This window comes from Hermetia illucens, chromosome 5 (assembly GCF_905115235.1).
Source record: "Hermetia illucens chromosome 5, iHerIll2.2.curated.20191125, whole genome shotgun sequence".
Taxonomy (NCBI): domain Eukaryota; kingdom Metazoa; phylum Arthropoda; class Insecta; order Diptera; family Stratiomyidae; genus Hermetia; species Hermetia illucens.
In genome coordinates this window covers 3,030,541-3,050,852 of record NC_051853.1, presented here as the reverse complement: position 1 = coordinate 3,050,852, position 20,312 = coordinate 3,030,541, and the positions used below count along the sequence as shown (strand labels likewise).

General features: G+C 45.5%; 1 protein-coding gene across 10 annotated transcripts in view; it reads right to left on the bottom strand.

Annotated features, from left to right (window-relative positions):
* The window catches only part of LOC119656644 (zinc metalloproteinase-disintegrin-like jararhagin), a 973,582-nt gene that overhangs the window by 830,004 nt on the left and 123,266 nt on the right, over window positions 1-20,312 (bottom strand). For all 10 annotated transcript variants that reach the window (XR_005250066.1, XM_038063100.1, XM_038063098.1 and 7 more), the window contains one exon: window positions 15,562-15,612. Coding sequence is in view for 9 of the 10 variants with exons in the window: in XM_038063100.1 (XP_037919028.1) it covers window positions 15,562-15,612 (51 nt within the window). In the remaining variant the exon portion in view is untranslated. The remainder of the gene's footprint in view (window positions 1-15,561; window positions 15,613-20,312) is intronic.

Here is a 20,312-nt window from a genome sequence, read left to right as displayed (position 1 = left end):
ATGAACCAAGAGGAAATATGATGATCAAACGACCATCCTGAGTGGCCGAAGACGACCTAGAGGGAAGAGCTATCTCAAAAACCTAAAAAGTTTGCGAAATTGACCGTGAAGATCTGCCCGCAAATACTGAACCTCCATCAAAGTGCTCGATTGGCACGTTCGCAAGAAGGTCTCTGTGCTAGCCAGGCTAGGGAATGTGGGAGGGGGGGCTTTGCGCGCTTTGATCCCTCACGTGTCATTTGTATAAAATCAACGTGTCTATACCGATACGTGGGTCCACATCGGATCTAAAAAGGACACAACGAATAAGGGAGTTCGCGACGGCCTAACGAAATCAACCAGAACGTGAACTAAACCTGGAAAAATAAAAAAAAGGCTCAACCGCCCACATGCGTGGATCTGTAAACCTCCAAACCCGAGTGTCGCGATCGAGAGGGAAGATCCACGACGGATCACAGTCCCGATCCTTGTTTCTCCTGCCTAAGATGGTTGCTGAGACGCAGTCCCTGAGGTTCCCTACCTTCGTGCGCATCCTCCGGCCACTATTTTGGAGGATGTCGCCAGTGCGTATGAGTTTTGCGGGGTCAAATTCGGGTAAGTCATAGGTAAGCCACCGGACCGCTTCAACACGGTAACTTTCGGAGTTTCTGTGGAAGACTTTGTTCCAATGCCTACATAGTCACGTGCGTCCGATACAGGAACGCCCTGATGACTGAGGCTGGGCTCTGAAATTCGCTATTTTGGACATATGGCAACCAAAACAAAAGACTTTAGTTTCCTCCCAACAGTCTTCAAACAAATATCCAACAATTCCAGCAGACCAAGTCTCTACCAACTTTTTTTCCGTTAAGGTTTTTTCTAGCCTATTGGCTAGCGAACACACAGCTTTACAGAAGCTGTCGAAATCTTCGGATCGGCCCAGCAAGCGGTCTTGCATCAGTTCAAGGATATCACAGTCATCTAAAGAATCCTTAAACTGCTGGCGAAGAACCTCACGGAAAGAAGTCAACTCGATTCGTCCGACAGACTGTTGGTACTCCCAGTATCAATCTGCTGCTCTGTCTCTAAATAGGGTGTGTACCGCAGGCCTAATACCCCTGTAGAGTTATGTTGATCAAGGCCTCCACGAGGAAGAGGAACTGGTTGATGGGCAGATGTGCGGGGGTGGCATCAAAAACCAGATCCCACGATGCCAAATTCGTGTAGATACGATCCGCTGAGATGGTATTAAGCGGTCGTGCCTGGCATCTGTCAGGCGCGTTGTCATGTTTTTTTTGTAATCCGTAAAGAGGTGATCTACCTAAGAAGCCTGGACTGATACCTTAACAGAATCGGTGGAAAATTTCACTGTTGACCGATCATTTAAGTAAACGTAAAAGTCTGGTAAAGGTAGCTTCACTGTCGTTTCTATTTGAGCCCCGTTGAGAGTGACTGAATACCCTTTTGTACTCGTCCTTGACGGTCATCTGCATAGCAGAAACGATGCCTGCTGCTTCCTGTGTAGGCCCGAAACTTTATCGTTAAGTTAAATTGTCTTTCACACAATTTATCTTACTGTCAGTTGAGTAGATATACTAAATTGCAAACCCAGTTCGTCCATGAAGTAGCATTAATGTTACTTCTTAGACAGAAACATTTCAACGACATAAAGAGAGCAATTTAAATTGATCAACTATTAACTCTCTGTATTTGCTTGAACGTACCATGTCTCCCAGGTCCTTCATATCGTCCACATTGTGTGTATTTAGCAAATGGCTTGAAAGAACTTTTTCCCTACTAGAGTATGTCCTCTCACACGTGTCACGTATAACTTTGTGTCCACTTGGATGAATTTTGTTTGCTCTTGCTTCACTACAAATGCACAAGAAAGATACTCGCTCGCTTAAATATAATAAAATAGAAATGAAACCTAAATATTTACTGCCAACTACAACGAACGGAGTGGCTTATTCGAAGGAGTAACTTTGTTGCCACCATTGAGACGTGACCAACTGGCAACTAGCCGGTCTCAATGAGGTCATCAATATTTCAATTTAACTTTTTGCTATGGAAGGGAATTCTTGCTGCACCTTCGTTTGGTTTCATTTTATTTAAAAAGTTTCAACTGTTTGCAAGGTGCAGATCTAGCTGGTATGTGCATAGATGTTGCCTCTTTTTGGATGGACGCTTGTCAGTCGTTGAAGTTACCAAACAGAGTTGAGTTGCTCCATTATTTCAGAATATAATATAAATATATTCTTCGGACTCAAAGCAGTTACCAAACGAATGAGTATAACTACTTTGGAACAAAAACTTAGTTTTAAGTATCTTTTTCCCATCGTTAGATACATCAAGTATCACTTCGGTTTTTGCCTGTCACTTTAGGTCAGTGACGTCTATTTGATAACCACCGTCGGTGGGCTCAAGCTCGGCCATACCAGCGCTACTAAGGCCAGCACTAAAGGGGACATGAAGATACCCACCTTCGTCGTTGAAGGAGAGAAAAAGATGGAAAAAAAATTTTAATTCCGAGAGCCGGGAACTAAAATTGTCCAAGTGGTGATCAGGCCTTGATCACCGATAATGTGGGCAACCAAGGGTTACTGGGTGAGAAGGCTCTGGTTTCTAGCTTAGAAGCTAAGTTCTCTCTCTCGACTGTCTTCCAGAAAAGAACGAAGTAGAAGAGGTAATTGATCGTGAATTCCCAGCGATGGACAATGCCTGAATATCAATCACCATCGGACCAATGTCCGAATACAAATCACCTCTGCTCATTCATGAGACTAAAAACTCGTTGTGGTGAAAGTAGGGAAGCAACATGCGAAGAAATTTTCACACACTGCGGCCTCAGGGTGGTGTCCGACCTCCAGAGTGGAATTGGAAAGAGCTAACTAACATTATCCGCATCGTAGAGATCGGCATGTACCGGAATCCAACCGAGCTTGCTACCGAGGTAAAAGCTGATCTAGTGTGGCGCGGCAGGATCTGCAGCATTCGAAATTTATTTCGATCTGCAGCATTCGAAATTTATTTCGAATGTTGCGGATGCGGACGGGTAGATGGCGCGGAACTCTCCACTCGCTCATTTTCGGAACGCACCGGGGGAGTGGAGAACTAGCGGTGGAAAAATGCCGTTGGTTGGGACAGTAAGGACCGCATGGAAATAAGCCGGTCTCTTCTGTTTCCAACCGCGGCGGCGTACACACGAATTTCAATAAGTGAGCAAGTACTGTACGCGCATCTTGTGATAAAGTTAAATAAAGTAAATTTGTCGTGTTTTAAATATTCGAATTTCAATTTATTGCTAAATTGGTTAAAATATTACCAAATTAGTACCAGACCACAGACCTAACTTCATGGCATGTCATCTCATTAGATAAAGTTGGCATCTGGGTTCGAGAGGGCGGCATTCCACTTTGATTTCTTGCACAAGGCCGGGGGATGGCTTTGCCTGGACTCGATCCGAAGGACGTAGCAGCCATTCAAAATGGCGGCGAGAAGTCAGCTTGTTGTTTTAAATACCAGGTCAACCTACGTTCCGGCGCTCAAGCTGCCGACGTAACCTTCATGTCGAAATTACTGATGTCGTGCATGCACAGGTGGCGAGCTCTGGAAAACTTCCCCGTGAACGACCATCAATATATAGAGCTCGAAGCGGTTGTCGCTATTTGCCAATGTACACCACCCTGACGATCCTTCCTGAACGTGTGATTGTCGGAGACTCAGATATTCCATTCCAGCCAAAGGTTATTATGGTGTAACGATGCTCCAGAAATTGGTATTCATCATCTGCGGTGAAGGGTTGCTTGGGGGTATATCCACTTTCCGGATGAGGATAAAGAGGACAAAAGGCACCCTCTTCGCAATTAAACCCTGCTTTTCCTAAGTTCTGGGTCACTGATCTCATGGTATCACGTTCCTTGCTAAATGTGCTGGGGTCTTCTTGGGTGATTGACGTAAGATCCATGATTTTTCGAATTTCCTCTTCAACCAGCGTTCGCCGATTGTTATATCGCCGATTGAGGAGCCTTATCGAAGTTCTCCCCGCACACACTCAAGTGTACACAAGTGGAGGGTTTAGTCGCCGCTTATGATCAATTAAGCCTGAGGACAAACTTCAAATGTAAGTTCAAAAGGTTTCCTATCTTCGGCTCAAACTCCTATTTACTCTGCGAGACTTCAAACAAGGGCCCATTTATTCTGGCCGATTTTCACAAGGAAGTCCACGCTGTTCACGATATTTCGCACCTAGGCATCAGCACGACGAACCGGTTACCGGAAAATACTTCTGGCCGTCCATGAACAAAGACGTATGTAGACTCTTGGGCTCTTTTCTCGGTTGCACAAGCGCTCCCATACCATCCAACTCGACATCATTGGCCCTTTCCAAGGCTCACACGGATACAAGTATTGTCTCACCATCATCAACAGGTTTACTTAGTGGCCTGAGGTAACACCTACCACTGACGTTAGCACCGGACATCGTGATCGCCACCTTTACATTTCGCCCTCCTCGGCTTTCCCAGAGCTCATCGAGAGGAGTTCACGGCCAGCCCCGCTGTGGTGGTATACGGGGAGAATCTGTGGCTCCCCACCGACCTTGTGCTGGACATCAGAGGAGAGTTAAGCGACTCCAGCATGCTGCGTCTGCCCAAGGGCGCGGTGTCCAGGCTGCGACCAACTTAATCTTCTCGACACATCCTCAGGGATTTCGAGACATGCTGGCAGGTCCTTATTAGAGTGGACGTTCCACGGTGGCCGGAATGCTACAAGGGTACATGTGGAATTCCTGCCTGCCGTTTCGACCTTTTATTACAATAGTTGTACTCACGTCAATCCTATAAGCATGCGGTCAAGTTCATGGTACTGTAACCTCTAATAGTATGGTAAGGTGAGACTCACTCACTGAGGAGACAGGTTCCGCTAATAACACATAACACCCTGAATTATGGGAGGTATTTTCAACTCTTCAGCCTATGTCCGAATAACTAAACAAACCCTAAATTCCTTTCACGTCAATGATTTCCGTATACGTATTTCGGTAGCCACTGGCTGCTTTCTTCAGGGGAATTATTCCAGAAATATCCCTAATTTTCTTCTTCTTTTTCTTCAGCCTTTGTCCCGTTCACAAGCGGGGTCGGCTCGTCATGATCGGCTTCGCCATTTGGCTCTATCGAATGCCTGATCTGGATGCAATCTCGAGGCTTTCAAATCCCCATCCAGCCTATCAAGCCACCGTTGTTTAGGTCTGCCTTTTGGTCGTTTACCATCGACTTCGATGCTCAGACCAATCTTGGCAAGTGAATTCTCCTTTGCACGAATTGCGTGACCATACCATCGAAGACACCTCTCTCGCAACTTTTCCACGATCGGAGCAACCCCATAACGATCGCGGATATCCTCATTTCGGATGTGATCTAAACGTGTGACGCCACAAGTCCAACGTAGCATCTTCGTCTCCATTACCGCAAGACGCCGTTCATTGTCTTTCATGGTCGGCCAATACTCAGAACCATAGAGAGCGACTGGACGGATGACATTGCGGTAAATTTTAGATTTGAGACGTTCGTTGATACGTCCATCACAAAGAACACCAGTTGTGGAACGACACTTCATCCAGGTTGCGTTAATGCGTGAAGCAATTTCATAACGCAGTTCTCCATTGGCTGATATTGGCTGATAGCGTTGACCCGAGGTATTTAAATCGCTCAGTTCTGGGCAGATCACTGCCGCTGACAGTGATTGTGCCTGTTTCATGGGGATCGGTCGTCAAAAATTCAGTTTTGTTTAAATTCAATCTGAGACCGTGTTGCACGAGGCGATCATTCCATTTTTGAACAAGTTGCTCGAGATAATTTTTGCTATCAGATGCTAGGAAAACATCATCTGCATAAAGCAGTGTGTAGGGCGCTGGACGTTGGATATCCCGTGTGACGGTGTCCATAACAAGAACAAAGAAAAGTGGTGAGAGGGCGCTTCCTTGATGAGCACCACAGAGACACGAAGCGGTTTTGATATACCCGCTATACTTCGAACTTTACTTTTCGGATCGTGGTAAAGCAATTGAACCCAGCGTACGAGTTCTTCTGGCACGAAGTGTTGTCGTAAAGCATACCAGATGAGTTCGTGTGGTATACGGTCAAACGCTTTCTCTAGATCCAGAAAGGCAATGTAAAGAGGGCGATGCTTCTCACGGTGTTTCTCCATGAGTAACCGTGCGGCGTGTATTACGTCAGTAGTTCCGCAGTCCTTGACAAATCCGGCTTGATTCACGGTTATTTCAACGATTTCGCGAATACGACTGTCAAGAATGCGTTCAAAAATCTTCATGGTATGGGAAAATAACCGGATCGGACGGTAATTTGAACATTCTGCTGGGCTACCTTTCTTTTTCCATATTGGAACAGTGGTACTTTCTTGCCAGTCAGATGGTGTTCTTCCTTTCTGAATAACCCGGTAAAGAATTCACTGAGCCACAGTGTTGGATCCCAGATCTTCGCTTTCCAGGGCTCAGATATGATGGCGTCAGGTCCTGTTTCTTTTCCGATTTATTCGTTTTATTGCTTCCTTGACTTCAGTTGCGCTGACTGGTGGAACTGCTCCAAATATCGGCAATGATTATGGAAGTGGAAGAAGAACAAATTCTTCAGTTGAAATCTGCTCGAAATATTCTCGCTATCTATCCGTCGCGGCTCGACGGTCGGTAGGAAAGTATCCTTTTTGTCATTAACCAAATAGAAGTGCTCGATATTCGGTGTGCGTTTATGTCGGCTTCTGGCGAGTCGATACAGATTTGTCTCGCCATCCGAGTGTCCAGGTAATCGTAAAGGTTTTTGTAATGGACTGCTTCGGTGACAGGGATCACTTTCTTTGCTTCCCGGTTGGCATTCTTATAAATTTGCCAATTGGTTAGCGTTTTATCGTCGGACTTTCATTTCGACAACGCCAGTCGAAAGCCAGGTATTTCGATTGATGAACGCTTACTTGGCTTGGTAACCCCGCGGGTTGAATAGCCCACTTTCAGGATCGTGTATTTATGTTGGTTCCACGATCCTTCCACATTCGTAATGGCTAGTAAACACGTAAATGAGATCATATCTTCTTTCCTCGAAATCGCTTCCATTAAATGGGCGCCAGGCGAATGTACTCCTCATACTGTTTCATTGGTGGCTTCATCTGCAAGACGGCAATCAACGGCCGATGTTGAGGTGCGATGGTCTTATAAGGAACGGTTTGCTGCTAGTGACGGTGGAAAAATGCTGCGTCTTATGAAAATATAGTCGATTTCCGTTTCGCTGCTTCCACTACAAAATGAAGGAAGATGAGACAATCCTTTAATGGACCATCTATTCACAAGCACAAGGTCATGGGTGTTCACAAAATCGAATATCCACTCGCCATCTCCATTACGCGTTTCAGCAGGCATCTTTCTCGGCATCAGGTCAACCTGGCTGTGGTGCGTACGCGGAAAAGAAGTGAACAGTTCGATCAGCTGATATAATGGTGAGGTTCTTCAGTCGGTCACCAAATCGTTCGACTTCTTTAATGGTATGACGGAAACCCTCTGAGATGAGAGAGAGGTTAACCAGCAACCAGCAGTTACAAGAAAACCTAGTAGTTACCAACGAAGCAATTACTAAGATACTTATAAACCTGCTTCGTTTTCATAAGATGGAACACTGCAATTTGAAACAAGAGGCGACCAGATACCCCGGTTTTGCGCCGAAGCCCACCAATTCGATATCTATAAAAGCTGTCTGGCGTCCTGACGATTGCTCCATCTCAGGCAGGTTTGCCTTGTTTTTTTTTCCTACCATAGATATTGCTCTCATAGACTCTCCGGGCTGGATCGTCCTCATCCATATGGATGTCATACATACTGGTTTGACCGTTGCTAGGAAATAGGCCTGACAAAAGAACAGCATACATTGAAGGCACCTATTTGGGGCTCCAGCATATTTTAACTCGCATGAAAAGCACTCTCATATCGGGTAGGATGCGATGCTTCCATCAACCTTTCTGCGGGATGCGGGGATGAAAAACACAATACAAAAATCATTTTTCCAATTTTCATGAAGCACGTTTGAAAATTATCATTCAAAGAGCAGGAATCCTGTTTAGCTTCTTCATGTTGGAAAAGACTGAACGAATTGGAGCATGCTAAATAAATGAGAACACTTGAAAGGTACATGGATATTAACAAGGAATGAACTTCATAGTGAAAACGATACAGAGAGTTTACAGAAATAGTAACGAACCGTTATTTTTTAATGGCTTTCAATCATTGAGACAATTGAGCTGTGAGGAAATTATTTATAATGATTGTCTTTCATGCACTGAACTCTCAAAAAGTATTTTCCAACCACTCGAAAACAAATACGACGAAGAGCTCTTCAGTTTGACGGTTGAAGGATTTCTTTCGCGAGCTTGTAACTTTGAACTTAGATGGAATTCATGCTAGTCAAGTTTGGAGAGTTCCTTTTAGATAAGTAACTCCCTTTGCTATCTAGCTTCATATGGAGAAGCTACTGCTAGCCATAATTCATCTGAGATACTAGTTCTGATTGATTTGTATAAAATAAAGTATTTTAGTTAGATTCGGGTACTAACGATATAATGGGTTAGTTGCTCTATCCCAGGATCTATTCAGGTAGTTCTCTACATGCGCCGCTCGTAATCTCCTCGTCTGTCAAACGAGGCCCAAAGGCAAAAGAGGAGCTTATCAGTGCATCTGAATGCATATTCCCTTCCATGATTAAGGATAACAGTCCGCCCTGATTTCCCCGGGTAATATTTTGCAGTGTAGAAGCTCTACTACGATGTTCGTGTTTTCCTTATGGACGACTGGTAAGAATGCTATTCTGATGCTTTCGCCCTTCAGGAATATCCTGGCAAAGGAAGATATGACTCCAAAAATTGCCTCACTATTGTGAAGGCAGTTGCTAGCCAATCTGTTAGGATCTTCGTCACTGATATCGCAAGAGCGCCTTACCATCTAATCCAAAATAAAAAATTTGGTAGCAGTTCCGCTCGTTTGATACAATATTTCTATTTAATACCACTTGGGAGTCGGAACAGGTCTGAATAATAACACATCCTGGTGCTATCAATCAATGCTGTAAGAGTCCACTTAGAAGATTGGATTCAGCCAGTTCTACCCGCTGACTTCACGAAAATGTTCCTAAGTCCAAGGTTTTATCTGTCTATACTTATGTCCGCAATTCTAAAATCAGCCGTCCTGTTGCTTTGAATGGTTCTGAGTGTTGGCCGACTATGAAAGACAATGAACTGCGTCTTGCGGTAATGGAGACAAAACTGATGCGTTGGACTAATGGCGTAACACTTTTTGATCACATCCGAAACGACGATATCCCCGTTCGATATGGGGTTGCACTGATCGTGGAAAAATTGCGAGGAGACCCGTCTTGGATGGTATGGTATGGTCACGTCATTCGCGCCAACGAGGATTCACTTGCCAAGATTGGTCTGAACATCGAAGTCGATGGTAAGCGACCAAAAGGCCGGCCGAAACAACGATGGCTTGATAAGCTGAATGGGAATTTAATAGCCAAATGGCGAAATCGATCACGACAAACCGACCTCGCTTGTGAAGGGGACAAAGACTGAAGAAAATGCGAAGAATAAATAACACTAGCGAATATAAAAAAGCAAGTTATCGGTTGCTGTAAACTTCAATTACTCCCAATTTGTCTGCATTGTTAACTGCTTTCCGGTTGCCTTACAAGTCAAAAAAAATTTAGAAAAACTTCAAGGATCCCGGACATTGATGATGACGTTATCTATTCCTTTTGATTTGTATCTATGGAACTAGTTAAGTGCCTACTTAATCTGCACAAATAGCGCAATTTTACATTCCAAGAAAGAAGTCCTTGTGGTGAAGGCTGTCTGTATTCAATCACTAACAAAGTTACCTCTTCATACATATGCTACCTTGGACGATATATTATGAGCGTGCATACTGGAAAATTCCCATCCTTAAGTCACAGAGGAGTTTGTAAACCGCATGCTTGCCTAGATTGGAGACCCTCATAAGTTGTCCATTAAAAAAGGTTGGGTCAGAGCAGAGACCCATTCAAAAGAAGCTCATCAACTTTGAGATCTCCCCCAATGCCAAAGACGATGAAGGACAAAGTACAGGCAAGGTCAATAAACGTCAAAAGTGAAGGACCGTGTAAAAGGGGTAACCCTGCCGGGACTTATAGGGAACAGAGTCCCGATCTGGAGGAATTACCCTTCACCCAGCTTGGGGCAAAAATAGTTGAGCTGTCCGAGTTTATCAAGGACAAGCACAACGTGCACCAAGCCTTAAGGCGGTGAGGCGGTGAGGCGGTGACGACTATTAGAGTGCTCTACAATAGATCACAGACGGAGGAAAAGAATAATAAGAACACGCCGAACCCCGCTGTGCCGACAGTATCACAAGCGACCCAAGTGACGCTTAACCGTACTACCATCGAATTCCAGCGAAATAAGCGAGTACGTGAAAAAGAGGGGGATCCTGTAAATAATCAGCAAGCACCTAAGAGAAAAAAAGCCGGACAGGACATCCTGAAAACCAACACCAACAGGCCAGAAGGAGGAAATAGTACAGCGAAACTAGGAAACTCGACCAGCGTTGCGAAGCCCAAGACCAGCGAAAACGATGGATGGACTAAAGTTACCAACAAAAAAGCGGAACGAAAAGCAAAAGTGCGAACTCGTCCAGATGTAATTGTTATCTCCAGTAAGGGCAATCTGTCCTACGCGGAGATAGGACGGAAAGGTCAAAGCGGATCCCGACCTAAAAGATCTGAGGGGAAATGTAAACCGAATCCGAAGAACCCAGAAAGGGGATCTCATGTTCGAGCTGAAAAGATCCAGCGGTGGCAAAACTGATGACTTTCGCACTCAAGTCAAAAACTCACTTGGGGAGAATGCCGCAGTGCGTGCCCAAAAACATGAGATCTATATACAATGTAAGGATCTCGATGAGGTAACATCGAAAGAAGAAATTTGTACTGCTCTGAAGGAGCAATTCAAGTTGAAAGAACTCACCGAGGAGTCAGTTGTGGGCTTGCGAAAAGCCTATGGTGGTAATCACTGAAGAAGTGCTTTAAATGTCTTATGTTTGGCCACTTCGCGAAGGCCTGCACCAGCAGCAGAATCAAGATGGGACGATTCAGAGGACGTTCATCTCCGCAGATCACGTGCCCCACCATCTTGCTAAAAATCATCCAGGGGTTATTCCCCCAGCAAGAGGAGAGCACCGACACATTCCAACCACCTCTGAATGTGGCGGCAATTTCGCCAGTCACCAGAGACGAGCTGTTGGATATCTGCTGTAGAATAGGAGACAACAAAGCGCCGGGCCTGGACGGAGTACCGAATAAGGCCCTTAAGCTTGCCGTGAAATCGAGACCGGACATGTTCACTGAGTTGTTCGAAGCGTGTATGTCCGAGGGGATATTTCCAGTGGCATGGAAGCGGCAGAAATTGGTACTTCTGCCTAAACCAGGTAAACCTCCAGGTGAACAATCCTCATATCGATCCATATGTCTAATGGACACAGTAGTGAAAATGCTAGAGCGGGTAATCTATAATAGATTACTCCCGGTTGTTGAGAGCCAAGGCGGCCTTTCGGATCGGCAGTATGGGTTCCGTAAAGCCAGCTCAACCACTGATGCCATCAAATTGGTTACTGGCTTGGCCGAAGATGCAATTCACGGAAAGGGTAGTACCAGCAAATATTGCGTGGTAGTAACCCTGGACGTGAAAAATGCATTCAATTCGGCCAATTGGAATCTAATACGCAAATCCCTAGCGAAGGTTGGTATTCCCGCCTATCTCGCTGCTATCGTCGATAGTTACTTAACTGAAAGGAGGCTCTGGTATGACGCTGATGACGGACCCTAGGAGTACGTTGTCTCCGCGGGTGTCCCGCAGGGCTGCGTATTGGGCCCACTACTGTGGAACATCATGTACAACGATGTATTTAATCTTCCCCTTCCGGGGGAAGCCACAGTGGTGGGTTACGCTGACGACATAGCACTGGTTGTTGTCGCAAAGCATCTCGAAGATGCTGAGTTATAATCAAGTGAGGCAATCGGTGCTGTTAAAAGTTGGCTAAAAAGCTCTGGTCTGACACTTGCGGAGTAAAAAACGGAAGCGGTCCTCATCACTAAGCGCCGGAAGAGAAATTACGCCTGTATTAGAATCGGGAATCATATCATCACTTCCAAGCCGACCATCAAATACTTGGGAGTGGTGATAGATAGGAAGCTTAGCTATAAGCAGCATGTGCGGTATGTTTGCGACAAATCATCCACTGGAAGTATGGCCCTGGCAAGGATGATGCCGAACATTGGAGGGCCACGGCATACCTCTAGGTTGCTTATAGCCAGGATGGTGACCTCGATCATGCTCTATGCAACCCCAGTTTAGAGGGAGGCGTTGTGGATGTCAGGGAACGCTACCAAACTGAGTTCAGTCTACAGGAGGACAGCCCTGAGGGTATGCTCTGCCTTCAGGACTGTCTCAGATGAAGCAGCATTCGTCATCTCTGGAATGATGCCGATTGACATCTTGGCAGATGAGATGGCGAACATATATAATGCAAAGCCAATATTTTCCTCATCGCCTACGAGGAAGATTAAAAGGGAGAGATCCATAAATAGATGGCAAGAGCGGTGGGAACGCTCGGGAAAGGGCCGGTGGACGCACAGGCTCATTCCTGCCATCAAGGAGTGGTTGGAGGGACGACACGGTGAGATTAATTATAATCTCACCCAGTTTCTCACGGGACATGGAGGATATCTCCAATACCTTCACAGGTTTAAATTGGAGACCTCACCCGACTGTCCAAATTGTGATGGAGTCCCAGAGGACACAAAGCATGTATTCTTCCACTGTCCGAGATTTGTGGAAGAAAGAAGGAACCTAGAGGAGACTCTAGGAGAGGTGCTGGTACCAGAAAATCTGGTGCCGAAAATGCTAGCACATCAAGAGAATTGGGATGCGGTCAACTCCATGATCGCATCAATTCAAGATAAATCGCGAAAGGCAGAGAAAAGGAGGAAAACGCGGTCACGTGCGCCGCGTATAGAAGAAATGGGATTAAGCTAGAGTGAGCTGACTCCGCCCGTGACGTAACACCTTATGGTGGTTCCGCGGGGCAGGGAGGGAGTCGGGGGTGGTTCTGTGCGTAAAAATCCCACACGCTGGTGTGTCCAGACCAGTGTCTTTTAAAGATTTCCACCTCCTCAAAAAAAAAACAAAAAAAAAAAGACAGACAGACAGAGGTTGAATTTCAGATTGCATGTGGAGAGAGGGAGGTGGTGGAGGAAGAGTGGAAGGAGAAGGAGGTGGTTTTAGTGGGTAAGAGTCCCACATAACCGTGTGGCAGTAGCTTTTGAAGCTTTCCACCTTCCATCGGAAAAACAAAAATAGACAGACATACAGACAGACAGACGGTAAATCGATTTTAATAAGGTTTTGTGTTTAAAAAGGATGGCTTAACGGCGCGCGTGGAGCCATACAACTCCGGAGCCGAGTGCCAGTGATCGGAAGGAAGGATCTACGTCGGATCCTTCTTCGATAAATTTCCCCCTGCATCAGATGTATTGTGAGGTGCGGTTTCTGAAGTTCCTACCCAACCCTGTCATCCTCAGACCACAATATTTGAGTATGTCGAAGTGCTCAAAGTATCTCCAACATTCCCAAGCCTGGGTAGCTTTAGAATTTTTAGGCGGACCTTTACGGTCGATTCCGGCAATTTTTCAGGTTTTTGAGATAGCTCTTCCCTTTTGATCTTCTCCGGCTACTCAGGATGGTTCTCTGACCACAGACAAACATATTTGAGTCATTAGAAGTAGCATAGGTGAGATTCCCTCGACCTTTTTTTTAAAGACCGTGAATTGAAGTAAAATTAGGCAATGGTGCAATCTTACTTGGCTAGACCGGCCCATTATTCTGGGACAATACTATTTAACGAATTTACTGATTAAGATGGGTCTTCTTAGACCAATGACCATTGTGAGATAGGGTTGACAATGTCGTTCATTCCGTAGAAGTTTTATATTCCTGCTTTAGAACAGCGTATAACATAAATGGATTAGGGAAAGGAGCGCGGAAACCATTCCAGTCAGCATGACAAGAAATCTTTAAATTATGTAAGGAGTCCGCAACCAAATGTACGGGTCAGGTTCGAGGTAGCTAACTAGAACGTGTGTCGATCACATACTTGACACTAACCCCGCCCAACCCCAGAGTAAATACGCAAAATTTTTCACGCGCAAGTGATTGAAGAACATCGAACATGTGCAATGCTTTTCTTCCATCATACAAATTCAAGCAATGCGCCAGGAGCCGAATCTCCTATATGTAGTGTTCTTGCCTCGTATGTAAGGTTTGTCTCAGAAGGTATTTTTGAATATAGCGCCCAAAACTATCAACTAAGGCCTCAAACATAGGCTTTGAATTCCGGAGAACCCAATTTTTATTTAGAAAAAAATTGCTTAGATGGAGCCCCACGTTCTCGTTTTCAAAGGCGGTGGACATTCGTCCAAAAGGGTGATCTGAAATGTTGGACTATACCGCCTGTCCTCGTATGCATTTCGTGAAACCCGATAATGAAGTCTTTGTCATGTCTTGCTTAACCCATGTTTCGGCTTCTGCTTGGCTAGTACGCTAGAAATTTGTTTACTTAAATCCTCATAGCTAATTGGGAAGCTTCACTTGCAAGCAAGAAGGGGCTCTTTAAATAACAGTCGGACACTTGGCTCAAATTACAATTTGTATCCCACGCACCTGAATTGTCTGCAGGTTCACGATTCCAAATACTGAATGCAACGGTAGCAGCATAGGGAAGGACGATGAACAACGGAGGAAATGATGCAAGGAAGTGACTGCGGATGCAAGGTATTATTTTTAGCATTTCCACATGCATAGGGATATGAGCCCTTTTCCATATGAAGGTGCTGCACGTGACACACACATCTTATATACACAATAGATTTTTTTTCTGGCACCGTTGTCTGCATACAATTCGTTGTCCTGAAAAATATACCAAGATGATGAGAGGATTTCTTTTTTCTACCGGATCTCATGCTGGAGAGCAGGACGAACAAGTGTTCCCTCTAAAATAATATTCATGGCGAAAGCCCTCTTTGGCTAAGAATGCTATTTTACGCCCTACTGCTGTTTTATTTAAAAATAAAAAAAATGTTCAAATATAGGAAGAGAGCCTTGGAGAGGTTTCCATTTTTTTTTTATTTTTCTAGTGGAAGCAAAGTACCCTTTCAGTTCCAGTAGTCAGAGGAGTCGCTTCAAGATTCACTCATCTTCCTATTTTTCATAGTTTCCCGGCTGTATAGTAAATACACAAAAGAAATTGAAGTAGTTCTTGGTTTATTTCTGGCACGTATACTTGGCATTGTCTTATGAAGAGCTCATTGGCACTTTTAATAAAAAGTGCTCGCTTCCGTTGCCTAGTGATTGAGCTGCACAGCACATGACTAGCAGATACTCTAAAAGTTTGCTGAAGTTTAAATATACAGACTGGAAAATTCTTAACTCTAAACTTACCAACTGGACTTTCTTCATTCCAGAAGGAATCGTCCAAGGTGTAGTCGGCCTCTGAAATTAGAGAAGCAGAGAAAATGTTATAATGGGATCAGCTTTTGGAAACTTTGTTATTGGGTATCACTTTGTCAAAGAGCTGGATGGTGGCTTAAAAAGGTATTGAATATTTTCGCAATAATGCTATACACGCTGGATTTAGAGGGTACAGTCTACAGCCAGGGGGAGGGAGAGTCGGAGGATTTGTGTCAAAATTGGGAATCTCCTATTTTTGGGGGTCATTACGACTAGTTTAGCTAACTGGGTGGAGCCGCAGCTCCGAGCACTCAGGCCATTATTAGGCCCATTGCACTATCCCCGTAAGTTGCCTATTCAATGGCTTCACGCCTACGGTGTTCGCAGGCTTTAGCGGATCTAAGAACATTCTCAGGAGGCAGAGCGTGTGCGGATTCTTCATTGAAGAAAACCTTGCCAAGGTGTCTTCGTCTGAGATCTGAGGATGCCGGGTAGCTGCATAAAAAGTGCAGGGCTGTCTCCTCCTCCTCCTCACATTGGTTGCACACAGCCGAAACCACTACCCCAATCTTTTCCATATGGTAGTTTAAGGGGCAGTGTCCCGTCAAAAGCCCTACTAGGGTTTTCATGTCCCACTTTTTAAGAGACAACAAAAATGCCCTAGGCTCCTTCACAAGGATTTTCGCTTGCCGGCAAGAGTCTAAATTTCTCCACTCGGTTGCGTGAATCCTTGCAATTTCACCCTTCAGAGTAGACTTGACAGTAGATGGTCGGATTCCAAGAGCTGGTTCTGGCCCCACCATTATGGATCCAGACCCTCGGCGAGCCAGTCTATCAGCCTCCTCATTACCGGCGATGTTAGAGTGCCCCGGCACCCACATCAGGAGCACCTGATGACAACTCCACACCAACTGGCTTGATATGTTGTTGCCATTTAGTGCTGATAATGCCGCCCGACTGTCGGAACAGATTCGAATGGTGCCACCCCTCCATTTTTGTCGCAGACATTCTTCTGCTGCCAATGAAATGGCATATATCTCCGCCTGGAATATAGTCGTCATTTTTCCGAGGGGTCAGGCCAGTTCTATAATCGGATTCTCCGAGAACACACCTGCACCCGATCCATCCTCCGTGACTGACCCGGCGGTGAAGATTATTAGGTGTGTAATCTGAAAAGATTCATGGCCACTTGTCGACCATTCTTCTCTTTCGGTGATTACGACAGTGTATGTCTTTTCAAAGACGAATCTGAAAACCATATGATCGGTCGGCATCAGGGCTACCGGTTGTTGAGTTAAATGCCCATTTCACTCGTTCCAGTGATACTACTTTGCACGCCAGATTCCAGTCTCTCGGTTGAGGGCTGTATGCACCTGTTGGCCCCGAGATTAGATTTTGGATGCTGCCTGGGAAGTGTACTTCAAGCAAATGATTTTCCGTTTCTTCATCGTTTTCTGTGTACTTCCCATTCTGTAAACGTAAATAACCCAGTTTCTGGCTACGTTCTTTGACCAGAATCCGCTGCAGCTTTGAGGTTACCTCAAGAGAGTTAGTCTCTTCGCAAAAGCGTCTCCAAGATGATCGTTTAGCCGATCTTATTATCTTCTTTAGAGCCTTCTGTGCCTCTTTATAGCGATTCCAGCTAGTGTTTAATTCACCCTTCAGAGCACGATTAAGGAGCATCCTTGTCGTTCTCCTCTGTTTTGCCAAATCCGAGTTCCACCATGGTGGACAGCTTTCTTCGAAAGCTTCTCTCATGCTAGTTGTGATCATCTGGGTTGTCTTCTCAATTGCAGCAATGGATTTGATGCGCTTCCCAAGGATCGTGACTCGGGCGCTCAATTCTATTTGATACATCACCCAATCTGTCTTCCTCGGATTCCGAAATGGAGTGGGTGGAGGTGGAACCATGTCCATAACGAAATCAAAGCGTCTGTGATCCGAGACTGTGATATCGTTTGATACTCTCCACTCTCCGATCAGAGACTCGATGTCAGGAGATGCCACCGTGATGTCGATGACCTCTCGCCTGACCACGTTGAAGAAAGTGGGTTCATTACCCACATTTAGGATCTGCAAATCGGTTCCTACTAGATACTCCAGTAGTCTCGATCCTCTTGCATTGATGTTCAAACTTCCCCAGCATATGTGGTGAGCATTGACATCACATCCTGCTATTACCCCCATGCCTCTACTTTTGGCATATTGGATAGCTCTGATGAATGTTCCACTGGGAACGTCTTCTGCGTCGTAGGGGAAATATGCAGAGCACCATAGTATCTTTTATCTCCATGTTGACTTTTTATGGTTAGCTTAGCCGATGTGGTGTCGCCATCACATAGGTCGTTAACCAGGTTAGCCTGGAAGTCTTTGGAGACTACCATGCAGGTGCGGGGTCGATCGCTTCCATTGGGATACAAGAGGTCAGCATGTTGGAAGTTTAGGCTCCTGACTACCCCTCCAACAACCCACGGTTCTTGTATGAGGTATATAAATGTCTTGCAGCTATTGATCCGACGACTGATAAGTGCAGTCGCCGCTTTACAATGCTGCAAATTTACCTGGGAAATGTGGCACCTCATCTACGTTTCAGATGAAGATGCCGGAGGCTGCATGTCCCCTTCAATGGTTTTAGGAGCCAACACTTGTAACGTGACGGTCCCCAGCCCATAGTAGAGCCGGAAACCCGATTTTTCCCGAACCTTCTTAACATCAGGCTCGGGAACGCCGATAGTGAGAAAAGTTCCCGGTCTATCGGTTCTCTCTCCTGTTTTGCTGCCTTGCACCCGCTCGTGTCCACCAGTTCGTGTCTTCGTCGACAAAATTCAGCCGTAACATTTTACGGTATACACCTACCGACTCAAAGCAAAGCTTAAAGCCTTGCGCGGACGCAGTCCTTACAGCTAGGAGGACTTTCCTCCTAAGCTGTTCGCACTGCTCAGTATCGTAGCTGGATGGATTAGAGTCGTCATACAGGACCCATCCATCGGCTTCGATAGCCTTGACTGCAAATGAAGGCCTAGCCATTGGCGGCCGAGCCCTCTTTGCTTCCTTTTGTGTCGAAGAGTTAGGATCGTCCGAGGACCGCTGCCGCTTCGGTTTCCCCTTAGCCGCAGGTGCCCCGAACGCTCTTTTGCCCTCACCTTGGCACAGCTCTTTGGTTGTGCGTTGCCCGAAGGCGGTTTTCCCAGAGGTGGTTTGCCCGAAGGCGGTTTGCCCGAAGGCGGTTTGCCCGGAGGCTGTTTGCCCGAAGGCGGTTTGCCCGACGGCAGTTTGCTGTCCGTGGACAGGTGCTTACCCATGGGCAAGACTTTAGCCTCAGCAGGTGGTGCCGATTGGAGCCTGGGGTCAGGAGTACTAATAGAAGGGGCCTGCTTCGGCTCGTCCGTTAAGGACTGGGTCCCAATTGAATTGATTCCCACTTGAATAAGTGGGTTCTCCATCGATGAGCTCAGGGTTGCCCCTTCACTCGGGGTTGGATCGTCACGATCGAAGTTTAACTGTGTTTGCTTAATAGGTTTATGTTTTTGTTTTTTTGTTTTTTCATAGTTTTTTTCCGGGAAAGTAAGTCGATCTCGGCAGAGCCCCTTTTTGCCGAGACAAGGCTAGTTGAAACTGGGGGTCGCCTGGTACCCAGAGTTCACCATTTACGGCCACATCTTAACCCCTGTGACCATTCAGTCCTCGGCGCGGTAGTCACACCTTGGCTTGAGGTTTTGATTACCGCTTGGCTTCAGGTGTCACCTGCCGTTTCCTGGAGGATCTTCCTTACTGAGCTCCCTCACCACGACAAGGTAGATAATCGTCGAGCGAGCCATTACGACTAAGTCTGGAATAGAAATGGCTTAGTAAGCCTCCCTTCTAGAAAAATGTATTATAACTATCGAACATTTTGGGAGATTTCCGCAAGCTTTTCTGGGAGATGTACATCCAGTTGAATCACCGACAAAAAAAATAAATAAATCTAACAAAGTGTCATCTTCATTTTGATTAAATCAAAGTGTCAACAGCTCCAATATCGATAATTTAATGATGGGGCAGGTGCTCAGTGTACATCCAGTTTTCAACAGGACCGCTACTCCAAATTCCGATTACTGAAAGGTACTGGAGGAAAAACGTGAACTAACGAATGGGGGACGATAATCGAAATCAAATCAAGTTAAACATTATTCACGATGCGGCCTGTAGATTGGATATTTTCGCCGGAACCACACCCAGAAATTATTTTCTATTTTCACCCATCCTGGGCGACATTTCCATTAGGACACCAAAAATTATCATGAAAATACAAAATCGGAATTGTAAACAAACATCCAACGCACACACTCGTTCTCACCCCCCACATAGATGCCGTTCACCCCCAACGCAGCAATATTCGCCAGTTGGGCTCGTCGGTCGTTTTCTCGTCCTTGTACTGGAAAACTCGGTGAAAATTTTAATATGCTGCGGAAATAATTCAGCGGGACGTGTCCTCGATAAGGGCTTTATCGACTGTAAATAAATCATCGTCGAAATTGGCAGAAATTTTGTGATTTTGATTTGTGTCGAGCAAATCGAAATGTTCTGATTGTCATCAGGATGAAATAGCGCGAGGACATGAAATGACGAAGCTTTTGATATCCAGAATAGGAAGTATTGAGCTAAGAGAGACGAACTGTATCGCGTCGCAAAAATTTCCCGACCCATAACTTCATTATTTATTCAATTGGTATTTGAAAATTTTCTGTTCGTTGTCATGGCTG